Source organism: Aristolochia californica, unplaced genomic scaffold (assembly GCF_029961685.1).
Source record: "Aristolochia californica isolate CCGP_79_NKW_82.1479 unplaced genomic scaffold, dmAriCali1.0.hap1 SCAF_15, whole genome shotgun sequence".
NCBI lineage: Eukaryota > Viridiplantae > Streptophyta > Magnoliopsida > Piperales > Aristolochiaceae > Aristolochia > Aristolochia californica.
In genome coordinates, this window is record NW_027181826.1 from 302716 (window position 1) to 317583 (window position 14868).

A 14868-nucleotide genomic window follows, 5' to 3' on the forward strand; every position below is an offset into this window, starting at 1 on the left:
AGTTGGTGAAAATGGTAATGCGGATTCAAGGTTGGTCATTTGTTCTATGCAGAATTGCCTCAAAGCCATTTCTTTACAAAACCTCTCTGGAAAATAAAAAAATAAAAAACAAAAAAGAAACCGAAACGGACTCGAAAGATTCGGATTTCAAAGCATTTGATCATTTGATTTAAGATCAACCGGTTGCTTTCAGTTTCTTAAAAAAAGGAAAAAATCCGGCCATTACTGTCATTATTCGAGAGACAAAAAGCTAAAACTGAAAACTCCTTCAGTTTTGTCCAAGTAGAATTGAGTGGTCAAGTATGTCGTCTTGAGAAGATCAGAATAAAGCCTGGCAGAAAGTCTTGAGGTGGAATTTTTAATCTCAATCATGGGAGGCCAGGCTCTGAGAAATGAAAACAACTGGAGTAGAAATCGATTCAAATTTCAAACAACAGATCTACTGATTAATGCCTATTCTACATAAGAATGAATTGAATAGCCCAACATTACAAAGGAAGTGCAAAGACAGCTTACTTTCCTTCTGAGGAAAGAACCTGGACTCTACTCATCTGCAAAAATAAAATTGACCCACTTCCCTACAAGGAAGCGAGGAGCTCTCTCATCTCAGTTACAGATGGAATGGTTTCAGTGGGATAAATTTTGGCAACCAGTTGTGCAAAGCTATCATACTTGTCCAGAAACTCTTTCTGCAGAGAAGAGGAAGGACATTGTTAGGTAATAAATACCTATTTAATAATCAAACTGTTACATGCTTCAACCCCAAAAATACAACTACGTCCCTGAAATTTCCACAAAAAGAAATGGAATAGATGAAAGTTGGAAAGAGGCCACCTATACCTTGCATTTATCCCATAATGATGGGAACAACTCTTCAGACGTTAAGTTCTTCTGTAATTTTCTGTTCATAGCACTAATGGACTTGTCTACCTGTACGCACAACAAACTATTCTATTATTAGGAAATAGATCTAGTGACTGAGTTTAATAATAATACCCTTTCCACATACCCCTGATAGGCTTGATTTCAATGTCTTGCGAAGATCCATTTTTGATAGTCCAAGTTGAAAAGGAATCTTGACAAAGTTTAACCATATGTCAGTAACATTTTGAATCTAAGAATATTAGATGTCCCCAAAGAGACATATCGAAATTTATGATACTAATAGAACTGCATCAGCATCCTCTCTCACCTCCTCTGGTGATATTGTGAACATCAAATCCTCAACTTTACGAGCAAATTGGAACAGTTTTTCGAATTGCTGGAAATAACAGGATTGGCATAAGAGGCTGTCAGATACAGGACAGAATCTCTAAACTTGCAGAATAGAAGACAAGTATGACCAACTTGTTGAGTCAAAAAGAAACATAAACCTCTAACCTGGCAAATGCTTATTCATAACTGACAAGTTGCAGCAAACTACTCACATAATATATGATCATGTTGATGTGGCGTGTACATGCTTGTTCATAAGATTCACTTGCTTGGTGGTAGAATTTTGCCAGTGTTGGCACAGCATTGGCTAGTTCATAAAGACTGCATAAAGCACGATATTTTCGTTTGAAAGTGAAGCATTAAACATTAACATGATACTTCAAAAAATAAAAGATTTTTATGTCTAATCGGATCTAAAAATAACCTCCTCGTGTAGAAAGACAAAAAAGCTTGGACTTTAATCAGATTAGTACCTGTTCTGGAAGGCTGCATAGTTCTCCAGCAGAACAATATCAGCATACTTAGGATCTGCTTGTGCAATTTTCTCCAATGTCACAAACATTATGCTTACCTGGATCAAGATAAAATATCTTCCCCCGTTTGTCAAGGTTCAACTTTTATGCTGTAAAGTTAATACAGCGAGGTTCATCTTTTATGTACACAATTTAGAATTAACTACTACTGTTGAAGAGCTAGACAACCTAACACACCAGATATCAGCAGACAAGAAATACCCACTAGTTTAGTGTATGCCTGGTCAACTAAATCTCTGGATTGCCCCTGAATGTACTGCTCCATACGAGCAGCAAGAATTGCAAATCTGCAGATATACACAAGGAATAAAATATTCAACAAATATTGACACACAAACATCTTCGAAGTAGGTGTTAAACAAAAATAAGATAATTTTGAAGAATGGACACACTGCTTTGCAGGCACATATTTACCATCAACTACCTTAGTCAGGCTCACCTTTGGATATAAGAAAGTACACCCATTTGCCGCACATTGCGCTCATTCCTTTCAATCTGATGACAAGCTTCATCCACAAACTGGAAAGAATGACAGGGCACTGTTATATGCAACTAATTCAAACCTAATGAGTGAAAGATACCGAGAGAAAGAAAAAAGATAAACGAAAAGAAGAAATGACAGACAGTGGACAAACTTTATTAAACTGTAAAGATATCCTCGACTCCAGGTCATCAAGCAAGAGGCGCACAAATCCTGCTGCATCAGCTTTCTGACCAGAAAGATAGCGTTCAGTGATCCCATGCATTGATATGCAGCGCAGCGGATCAATCTTGTATGCCCAGTCCACCACACTAAAAAAGTCCTCCTGTAAATCTCAGACACCCAAAATATGCCACTGAGTAATCTACTTAATTGAATATTTCTAAAACATAAATGACTTAAGAAGGAAAAATAATCATGGTAGCTCTGGAAGCAAGGTGCATTCCATTTAGCTGCCAGCCTTTTCATGTACTGTCTTTTGAACATCATCAGATTAAAGAGAAAAAACAGATCAATTTAAGCCATGCGCTTCCACATCAATGACATCAGTCAGTCATCTCAAAATATAGGTCCCATTGCTTAATTGAAGAGTTTGCAGTCTAGATGGAACTGTGGTTATTTATACCTTCATTTTAGGATAATAAAGCACTGTCATCAACAATTATTCTTTTTTTTCAAGAGGGAGAGAGGAGCTTTTCTTGGTAGTTACAAAATCTTCTCTTAAAGGTAGGCAGAAATTTTAAAATAGAAGAAGCAATAACTGACATTATTTGAAAAATTGCCAGAAACAAACTTTTTTGGGAAATGATGTGCATTGATTTTCTTGATAGATGATAAAGAATACAATCAAAGGAGGAAAAACCCCAGCCTCTACAAATGGAAGGAGGGATCGGCAACAAAATGTAGCCAAGACACCCATCTTTGATAGTGTAGAAATGAGAGATTAAGAGAAGAGACGGCAGAGAGGAAAAAGCTCGAGTGAGAAACCTGAAGTGCTGCAATGTGCGGCACTAGCTTGGGCGTCAGAAATCAACCTTCACCCCTCTTAAGTAAGAATATAAGTTCAATGACTGAATCACCCCTCCATACTAATATATCCATAACTCTCTAATTACAAGGCATAAAAATCTATAAGTTTAGCCAACTACTAAGTAATTTAGAACACTTTCCTACTCCTGCAGGGGTAAACTAATAGGGGTAAAATGACCAAAATGCTTTTGTTACATATAACATAACTCTCCATCAAGCCGGTGTGTATATATCTAGTAGCCCTAGCTTGTTAAAAAGATATCAAATTCTCTTTAAAGCCTTGGTAAAAATATCACCGAATTCATCAACATGAAATAGAGAGTGACCAAGTCACCTCTCATCACAGCATCACATATAAAATGGCCATCAACCTCCACATGCTTGGTTCTCTCGTGGAACAAAGGGTTACTAGCGATAAAAATAGTAGCTTGATTATCACAATGCATCACCATAGAGTCCTTCACAATGAACCCAAACTCATTAAAACAGATTGTAGCCAAATAAGTTCACTAATAGTGGATGTCATTGCCCTATACTCTACTTCAACATTGGAGCGAGCCACCACATTTTGTTTCTTGCTCTTCCAACTAATGAGATTTCCTCCAATAAACACAAAATTTCCGATGATTGACTTGCTGTCCGACCTAGATCCAGCATAGTTAGCATCCAAATACCCTGCAATCTCCAAATGGCTAAGAAGTTTACACAGTAAGCCTTTCCCTGATGATCCTTTGAGACACTTCAAAATTTTGTGTTGCCTCCAAGTGAATCTTTGGAAGAGTCTCCATGAATTGACTCACCACACTAACAGCATGTGAGATATCTGGCCAAGTTGTTGTTGCATAGATCAATTTGTCCACAAGTCTTCTATATATGTCCCTACTCTTAAGTACTAGGCTCATGTCTTCATAAAGGTTATGATTCACCTCCATGGGTGTCTTAACATGTTTTGCTCCCAACAACCCATTTCTGTAGCATGTCTATAACATACTTTCTCTATGTCAACACAACTCCTGCCTCAATACCAAAAAAGTATTTGAGTGACCTCAAGTCCTTTGTTTGAAAGTGACTCCTAAGATGTTCCTTTACTTCTTCGATCCCCTTCACATCACTTCCGGATAGCACTATGGTATTTTCATACACTATCAATACCACTACACCAGTTGGCCTCTTCATAACAAACAATGAATGGCAGCAATGACTCTGATAAATCCAGTAAACACAATCACTTTACTTAACTTGTCAAACCACACCCTCTTTTGTTTAAGACCATAAATAGTCTTTTCAAGTCTACACAATTCCTCCTCTCCTCCTAAGCAACATATTTAGGATGTTGCTCCATATACACATATAGAATGCATTTTTTATATCCAAGAGAAAGAGGGGACAACCTTTGTGCACCGCAACTGAAATCAAAATCCATACTGAGCTCAACCTTGCAACAAGAGAAGAAGTGTCAAAGAAATCCACACTAGAGATTCAGGAGTAACTCTTAGACACTAGCCATGTCTTATATCTTTCTATAGACCCATCAGCCTCATACCTCACAATATAAACCTAGCAGCAGCCCACAATGGCAGCATCTAGTGGTGGGTCACACAATGTACAAGTGCCCCTTTCAAGTCATCCATCTCCATCTCCATATCCATGACTTGCTTCCACTCAAGAAAAGAAACTATCTCCTGTACAGAATGAGGAATATCACAAGAGGATAATGGTAGAGCAATGGTCTTAAAACACCCAGACACACAGTCAAAAGAAGCATACTTAGAGAGAGGATGTTGAGTACATGTACAGACACCTTTGGGAAGAACAACTAGAAGATCCACATCACTTAACTCGGGAGCCACAAGCAAAGGGAGCTGGCAAGGAGAGAGGAGAGGATCCTTTGGAAGGTGTCTTTTGTGGTTTCATGCACTGATATACTTGTAGTGGCTACTTCAGCTTGATAGTTGGTAGCATTGGGATAGGCACATCTTCACTAGAATGTGAACTACAACATCCATGTCAAATAATGGAGAAATTAGGGACTCACTAGACTTGAAAAAATAGGTGACATCTTCAAAGAAAGTTACATTTGCATAGATATATGTTTTCCTTGATTGAGGATCATAACATTTATATCCTTTTTGAATGCGATAATATCCAAGGAAAACACACATAAGAAATCATGGGGGCAACTTATCATGAGAGGGACTAAACACATGGACATGATGCATAACACCAAGGCACAAGGACTTAAGAGTTTAACAACTCACTAGTCGGCCTGAGACCTTGCAATGCAATTTTGCCTCCCAAGATAGACGATGACATCCTATTAATGAGAAAACAAGCTGTTGGACAGCCTCACCCCAATAGGATTTAGAAACCTGTATTCGAAAAAACATGTTTCGGGAAACATATAAACTTTCCTTTCTACTACCCCATTCTTCTATGAGCTGTGAGCACATGAATATTGATGAATAATACCATTTCTTTTACAAAACGAATCACATTTATGGTTCATAAAATCAAGCCTATTATTAGTTATGAGTACACAAACTGAAGCATCAAAGTGAGTTTTTATTTCATTGTAAAAAACATACATACATCAAATACTTTAGACTTTTCTTGTAGGAGATAAACCCATGTAAACCTATTGAAATTATCAATAAATGAAACAAAGAATTGATGACCGAAAATTCTAGGCACACAACAAGGGCCCCCCAGATCGAAATGAACTGCTTCAAATAAACTTAAACTTCTTTGACTTTGACTAGATGGAAATGACATTCTCTGGTCCTTCCTTAAGCTAACACAATTCATATTGAAAAAGAAAGAATATAATGCATTGAAGGAAACATCTGAAATAGCTTGGCTCAGGGTTTCCTAGCCTCAAGTGTCACTGCTAAGATGATATATTTGCCTGCAGGGCCGAAGAGGAACATATTGGTGCACCTTCCAAGTGGTGCGCTCACTCCCTGAAGCAGTCGTCCTCCTCCTCTAGAGGTTTTGAGACACATAATGAGTAGAAAAAAATGTCATTAAAAGACTTAGGATTTAGTGATTTGACTACCTTACAACAAGTTCATAGGGAATTTTGAAACAAACAAGACAGACTCTAATGGCAAAAACCGAATAGGCTAAAATACCCCTATGCCACTCATTAAAGAGGAGATCCATTAGCAAGAGTTACAAACTAGAAGGATGATAACGTACTAAGAGAAGTAAATAAGGAAGACATACATGACATGTGTGTAAATGCACCAGAATCAATTACACATGTAGGAGAAGGGGTCACATGTAGAGCAAATATACCTAAACTGGCCATGGTGGTTGTGGCTGCAGAATCATTGTGGTGGACAGATGTAGTGGAGAATGTCAAGTGTGTCATCCTCTAGGCCAACTATTGAAGCTCATCTAGAGTACCAGGATGCATACTTTATAGCTGACTAAAGTTTCACCCTCTTCTGAATCATTAGAATTAGCCCATGTTGGTTTACCAAAACTTGTCCTAGCATTTGTTGGAGAAGTGGTTGTTGTGCCCACAATGTGCACAACTCCTGTTACTCCTCCCATCACCATGCCCCCTTCCACGACCAAATCCATCCCAGCCACAGCCTCAATCACCCCCTCCACGTCCATGGGTGTCTCAAACTGAGTTGAAGAAGGCTAAATATTAAATGCTAGTAGTTTTTATCCCCTTGCTTGTGTTACTTAGACACCACAGCACTCTCTACGAGCATAACTTGGTTAAATGCCTTTTCAAGGAGTATACATCATCAGCTGCTAGTATTTGACCCTAAACAGCATCGTACTCAAGACAAGCCATCCAAGAATTTCACTATATGGTTCTGCTCTTCTTTCTTAAGGAGTTCCTTCTCATTGTTAGTGAAAGGATGATATACACTAATCTCTTGTAGGATTCATTGTAATCCGTTGAAATAATCAACCATAGTACTATCTCCCCTATTGAAAATAAAAAACTTGGTATATAACTCATAAACCCTTGACAAATTACTTTCCTGACCAAAAGTGATTCTATGGAGGTCCAAATTTCTTTAGTTGTCTCATTATTTATTACTTGACTTTGTTGTCTAGGCTTCATATTATTAACCAACCAAGTCATGACCTAACTATCCTCTGTTTAGAAGGCATGTTTGCCATCAAAACCTCCAAAATCCTTAATAGAGTGAGAACTTCTTCGGAATCTGACATTGTATCTCAAAAGGCACTCAAGAATACATAAAACAGCAACCTGAGATCAAAGCACACATTTTTTTTTTCTCTAAAACCCAAAATTTTGCTTGCGCAGAAAAGGTAGGCCCCACACAATACAAAAATTAAGGCACTAGAAGTACAATTAGAATCAGTATACTTTAATTACCCCTTAATCAGAGAGATCGAGTTCAGGGGAAAGGATATTGGGGCTGATGTCGGCCCTAGGGATGATGACACAAGCAATTTTGCAAGTCTAGAAGACCTGCAGAAGCACAGTATTGGCAGAAACACCCAAACAACACTCTAGGGACACAGGAAATACATTAAACAACTCAATCAACAGCACAAGGCATCAACCCTAGGGCTATGGCACAACAGGAAAAGGAAAAATCTAATCTTTACCTTCAATTGGTAGGAAAACTTGAAAAGATACTTCCTTTAAGAGTCGGATAGCTGTAGAGAACACAAAAAAGTCTCCTCCACATCAGGACCTTATTGCTATATACCATGTAGAAGTGAGAGATTAAGAGAAAAGAGGAGGTGAGAGAGAAGAGACTGAGGAAAAAGTTCAGGTTACAAACCTGAAGTGCTGCAATGTGCTCCACGAGGTTGGGGGTCAGAAATCGACCTCCACCCTTTTTAAATATCTCTTAGGCGAGAATATAAATATAAAATGATCGAAAAAGCCCTCCACACTCATCTATCCATAACTCTCTAGTTACAAGACATAAAAATCTGTAAATGTAACCGACTAACTACTAAGTAATTCAGAACACTTCTACTCCTAGAGGGGTAAAATGATTAGGAGTAAAAAAACCAAAATGCCTTTGTTACAGATAATTTAACTGCCAGAAATAACATGAACTGCTTTTAGGAGAGATAAATTAAATTAGTAAGATTTAAGGATTGGAATATTACTTGAATGCCATCAAGCAACTCATGTAGTGATTCATTCAGTGATCCCAGCTCAGTAGAACTTCTACCTAAAAGAAGAAACAAGAAAAGTCTAGTCCCTTCAAACTAGAATTTTGTGAAGTAACATTTGAAATTGAGAAGAGATTTACTCGGCTTGATATCATTCCCATCCATGTCCATAGAGCTCAAGTCATCATCATTAGCATCATCATCAGATCCATTTTTGTTTGGAGCAAGTGTAGGAACGTCAAAGCACATGAAATGTGCAAAGAAAGAACTCTGCATGGTAAGAGTGCACAAGCAGTTAAAACTTCATAGCTTGAAAGAGAAGAGAGGAAGGGACTTGGGGGGAGAAGAAGGGACCTCATCAACAAGGAGAGGAATAAAAATAGTTAGCATTTTTCCATATGCTTCTGAAACAGTAGAAGTATCAGCATTGTTCATTGCTGGGTTGGGACCAACAGAACCTTCAAGCCAGACAGCCGGATTTCTAGAGGCTTTAGTACTTGCACGGAGCTCGTTTGCAAACTCGCGAGCCTGTACATCATAATGGTTCATAAAAATCATATTAAGCACAAAAATGTGAAGGCTTTTTCCATTTTTTTGTGGTATTTTAAATTTAGCACCAGTGCCCAAGATCATTTATGAAAACAACAAAAAAGAGAAGTACTCTCCTCACCTCCCGACGAAGCAACAAATTGAGGGAATGACAATATGCTTTCCTCAAGGGACCCAAACAATTCTTATCAAGACTCTGAAAAGTTTTATCATCAAAACAATGAGTTGCAACATCCTAAATAACAAAAAATGAAATAGATAATAATATTCTCCACTAAAATTAGAAAACCTTCAAGTGCTGCAGAAGTCGTGCATATGTTCTGCACTTATAACGAAGGTCAGCATGATCAGGCCTCTTCAACTGACCTCTCTGAATCAACCCCATCAATCAGCCAATGGTTAGATTTCATAAAGAAAAAGATTTTTAGTAAGTGGTTAGGACAATCAACATGCACTGACAGGAAAAATACCTGAGAGAAGTAGCTTTTGTCATGTATCATAAAATCCACTAAACTAGAAAAGTAGTTTCTTAAAAAATCCGAGGCACGATGAACAAATGCAGCCCTTAGCTTTTCTAATTCTGCACGCTTCTCCTTAACCTGTAGATTGATCATCCAAAATTTATAGCATGCATAGTTAGTAAGAATGACAGCATAAATTTTGCAACTGAAATATATCTTACACACACAAACAGGTAAAATGAAACTTTCCTTTTCATTTGAATGGAAAAAAATTACTGAAAAATGAAAATAAATTAAACAAACACATCACCCAGGATGTAAAGAAGAAACAAACAGAAAAAAAAAAAAAAAAAAAAGCTGATTGAGCACAAGCTAAATAGAAATAACAGCCACCCAATTGACATGAAGCTCCTATCTAAGTGAGTTAGCAATGGTGTTCGATTTCAAGGTCAAACGACATTGATAGAAAATTTTTATATAACATTCTTTAAAATACTCTTCTGTTAGCTAAAAATGTACAAACATGAGTTGGCCATAAGAAATTACATGTGTGCTAAAAATCATAGGAAGTAGTTAAGAAGCTAACATACGGCACGCATATTTTCATAGCAAGGATCCACATTTGGAACTTCTAAAGCTCGTAAAGCACCAGTTAACCATTCGCATGCTTCAACATTTTGGACCATGCGAGCCTCATCAAACGAACCTCCAGTCAAAGATGCTGCATACTGTAGTTGAAAGAATGTGTTTAGAGGCTATCATGGTATGGAAAACAATAGGCAAACCGAGTATAAGTATATTCAAAGTAAGAAGATGTATAATCATTTGAAAGAACATACCTCAGATGGGAGGCGGAAACGCTCAACAAGCTTATCAAGCTCCTCAATGAGTGTTTTATTATTCACAGACTGCAACTCCAGTTTATTATTGCGGGATTCAATCTGAATAACAAAAAGTAAGTGTAATGGGAAAGAGAGACAAAGTTAAATTCAAACTATAACAAAACTTCTCACCCAAAGCATCTTAACAATAATGGAAATGGAAATGACAAGTAATCAAATACAACAAATGTTACCAGAGGCCAGCATCCAACTAGCTTTCTAAACTATAGTCAATTAGAAGAAGAAAAATGGCCATACCGATTCTATATCCTCTCTCATGTGCGTAAGCTTCACATTGAAAATACCTAGCCACTCATCCATATCTTCAACACAGATAGTTGCAGATTCCAGTCCCTGTGTCACCTGTTGTAGCTCACAGCATTTAAAAAATGAGAGGTCAACCAGAACATATCAGCAGATTCAACTTCTTCATCACTGAAGAATCTGCCAACCACTCAGAAGTCAAATTAAGAAAAATATTAGAAAAAATACTAACACAGTTCTGTCCAAATTCATGCTACTGTATAGTGATAAGATCCATAACACCATAATCAAACCTCTTGTATGTCCATGGGCATGAACATAACATGACATAGAAGAATGCTAGACATACCTCTTCAAGCAGTGGTTCACTTTCCAAAATAGCATGTACATTTGCAGCTTCCAGTGCCTGAAGTTCTCTCTTTAATCTTTCAGAAAAAGCTTCTGCTTCACCAATTCCCATAACATACCTGCATAAATCAGCATAAAATGGTCAAAGTTGTTTAAATAGAACAACTTAACAACACAAACCTAAAGAGAATATATAGTCAACTCCCTCAATGCCTATCGGCTCTTCACAAATACTGATTTCATGTACTTATGATGAGAAGTAAGATCAAGCACTTCTCCTTTATTGATAAAGAAGCATGTTCGAGTATTTGACATTAAAACAAAGAGAGTGCATAGAAAGCTTATAATTTTCTTTCTTTCAAAAAAATAAAAGTTAATTCAAAACATGTGAGGGATAGGAAGTACATACGTTCCAAGAAGAGCCTCCATGTCCTCTTCTTCAGCCTGGGAAACAAGGTCTCTTTCAACAGTCACCTTCATGTCATCTTTCATTATCATAGCTACAGCAGGCCCAGCATCATTAATCACTTGAGTGGGAACTGTAGTTGTATTTTCCTAGCAGTAATTGGTAATAGTGTTGTTTCAGTCAAGTTTTTCAGCTTATATGTAGAAAATTTTCCTGCAGCAGCAGTGCATTATCACAGAAAGACTTTGGTAATAGTTTTTGAAAGTCCAGAGACTAAGGCAAATACTAACATAGGACAAAATGAGGGTTGGCTCACTGTTGATTTTTTCAATTTTATACTGGTGGTTCTCAAAAGTCACCATAGCAACACTGACTGGAAAATTTGTCAAGAAGCTGATTTTATGTTGACTTTTACCAGCTTAAATTAAACCAAATCAGAGACATGTTTAGCATAGCAGGGATTCATGAATCAAATTTGAGGAGAAAGCAACAAATTCTTTTAAACTGCATTTTAGCCACATAGAGTGATCCAGAATAGTTGGTTAACTATTCACAAACCTTTGCCCAAAGAGCCATCTCCACCACATCTATACCAACAACTTTAGGAAGACGTCCTAATACTTCTCTACACAGGTTTAAAATACATAGAAGAAGGCGGTTCCTGAAAAAGAGAAAACAAGTCAAGAAGTTATGATTTCTGTAATGCACTCTAAACATTGCAATCAACATCATCTCACAAATCCTTGAACGTCATCCTATGTGAAATAAGAAAAAGATTCACAGATCATGTATGAAATAAATAAAAACACCATTGACATTCAAAACTTTCCTCGAGAGTAATTACCTGTCATCAAGGTTGCGCATGGTCCACTGAGGTGGTGCGACACTCTGACTTCTAAGGTTGTCAAATCCCTGTATAGATACGATAAAAACAGAGAAAAAGTTTAATTTATGAGTTTTTTTATGAAATTAGAATTCATAAATATGAAACACTCATAAGGTGAACCTGTTGGATACACTCTTTTTTTTTTTGTTGAAGAAACTGCAATTTTATTCAGCCAAAGGAAGAACAAAGGCCTAAGGGGGGGGAGCAAGGATATACACTTTTTTTTTAATAACAGTGAGCAATAAGATACCATTATCAGCCCCCGAAGGAGAAGAAGAACTTGACTACAGGTTAAACCATTTAAGTGAATCGACATATAGATTATTACCAGCATAAATGTACAGCCCGAGGGATCATTTGCAATAACCTCAACTTTTGAAAGATGTTTGAGCTTGTATAACTTTGCTGGCTAGACAAACAAGAGCATTTCAAAGGAAAGGAAAGGAATTCAGTACCATAAGAAGGAATATCAAGAGAATACAACATGAACCAGATATTTACCTCAAGAACTCCTCCATTTGAATATTTTAGAACACGAAGAAGAGCTTTAGTCCTCTGACCCTTTGACGAAGTCTTGGCTAAAAAAGTAAAGTTGCAGTCACAACTTGCACCACCATTAAGTCAGGTAAACAAAAAGCGCTTCACATATTTATGTGATAAATGAGAGTCATATACATCACAAGCAGTTATTTTTCCTCCAATATGAGCATCATATCAATTTGAACGTAGTCAAATTTATCAAATGACTTTGCAAATAAACATCTAAAATGTGATTTGAATGTTGGAGAATAAGTACAGGTACAAATAACTCTACACTGGGTTTCTTTTTTTTTTCGGAAATGGAGAAAGAAAATATTGGGGCCCCCTGAGGGAGGATACAAGAAGAAAGCAGCAAAGAAAAAACTACATAAGAAAGAAAGGAAAGTAAATGCAAAGAGCACTAAGCCGGGCCAAGGAGGAGAGAATCCCCAACAATAAGGCATAGTTGGAGAACTCCATTCCTATCATCAGAGTGAGAAACATGATCGGCTTCACAAGGGATGTGCACCCAAGTGATGGTGAGCTGCACCCCTGATGTCCACTATCTCACAAACAATCTGATGAAGATGATAAAATCAATCACACATTTATTCACAGGATACAACACCAGTAAATAGTCTTCATCGCCAATAGCAAAACCTCTAGATTGTACGAATCCAGTTTTTGCAACTGGTAGCATGGCATGAGATACAAGAATGGAAAGTTTTATTGTCATTTCATCAGCTTTCACTAGAAAGTTTTAGATTTCAGCTAACCCATTTTCTTAAACTTCCCTCTCCAAGTTCACCTCAGAATTATCTCTGTAGAATTGAGAGTGATTCTCAAACCTTCGTTATGGTAAAAGGACCTAGACTTCCAAAAATATATTCTGCCCAACTCTGTAACAAGTGATATGTCATATTCTGCTTCAAGTCAAATACAAGCTTGTCTTTAACAGGGCGTCGTCAAATTTTTGTTTCTATTTTGTTGCTTTTAAGTTGAATACTCTGCCATTCTGTTATATCGCTTGTGACCTCCATTTTTTGTCACCACTTATGGTTGAGAAAGTGAGTAGATTATGTTGAAAGATAAAAATGGAAATGGGTCCAGCTTCAGGGTACCAGCCAGGAGAGTAAACAACAACAGCATGCTGACGCATTACACATTCTCCCAAAGCATTTTTAATATAACTGGTGGCCTCCAAGGTAACAGTTAGCCGCCAAGAGAATCTACAAGAACCAAACTAAAGTTCTATCAACAATGTTCTTTAAACCTCGATACTCGCATCTGAAACTCCCATATGCCACCAACTGCACCACTTTATTGAGTAAAGCCTCCTATGTTTTTATTTTTCATGGTTTTGGTATCATATAACTTGCATATCTGAACAGTGAACGGTGCAAGTACATTGCTAAAAGAGAGGGTTATGCATAACAGCGGTTCAAGACTTACGCATTACCTCGTTTGAAGTTTAATCCTATAATTCAGCAGAAGATTACTCCTATAATTCAATAGATAGAATTAAATTCACTTCATTATTTTTTTCGAAAGTTGATTAAAACACAATCGACAAATAGCCCCGGAGAGAATTGAACACTAGATACAACACTAGAAGCCCCCAACGAGGCCAGTGAGCCAAAAGGTCAATCTACAGAATTACTCTGCTATTACACGTTCACCAAAAAAGATCGGAGATAAAACATAAGAATAGAATTATCGACACAAGAGAAGGAGAAATAGAGAGGAAACACGAAAACTAAGAAATCCGAGAGAAATTTCAGAGAGGAAAGAAAAGTACATACTGGATATCGCGAGAACCCTCGGCTTCGCCATGTGCTGCCGACCCAATCGGCCAGATTTCCCCCAGACCCCCTGGCTCTTGGCGACCCGGATAGACAAAACAACCTTCTGCTTGGTGCCCGTGGAGTCGATGGCGGCCTCGCAGGCGCGCCTGAGCTCCTGGTCGTCAGCACTCGATCTCGCCATTACTCTACGGCCTTGAGATTCAATCTCGCAGCGTCTGCGAAATTAATCTAATTTCAATCTCTTTTTACAAGGGAAAAAAGATTGCAAAAAGAAGGGTTTTTCTACTGTTCGTTCGTTCAATTCAAAGCTTCAAGCTTTTCTAATGGAATCTCTCTTGCCACTGCTCGACGGAGGCTGGTCTGATTT

At 37.6% G+C, this 14868-nt stretch overlaps 1 protein-coding gene across 1 annotated transcript; it reads right to left on the reverse strand.

Annotated features, from left to right (window-relative positions):
- Positions 1–269: 269 nt before the first annotated feature.
- Positions 270–14865, reverse strand: LOC137951395 (exocyst complex component SEC3A-like). Its single transcript, XM_068798014.1, has 25 exons — positions 14499–14865; positions 12679–12755; positions 12506–12586; positions 12136–12203; positions 11850–11952; positions 11295–11440; positions 10887–11004; positions 10532–10636; positions 10232–10333; positions 9983–10120; positions 9402–9530; positions 9221–9301; positions 9053–9127; positions 8737–8910; positions 8523–8652; positions 8377–8441; positions 2384–2554; positions 2188–2267; positions 1954–2035; positions 1689–1786; positions 1428–1536; positions 1193–1261; positions 1010–1075; positions 841–930; positions 270–689 (listed from the first exon to the last, which is right to left on the reverse strand). The coding sequence occupies exons 1-25, from the start codon at positions 14680–14682 to the stop codon at positions 579–581; spliced, it is 2652 nt and encodes an 883-aa protein (XP_068654115.1). The 5' UTR covers positions 14683–14865; the 3' UTR covers positions 270–578.
- Positions 14866–14868: the final 3 nt, after the last annotated feature.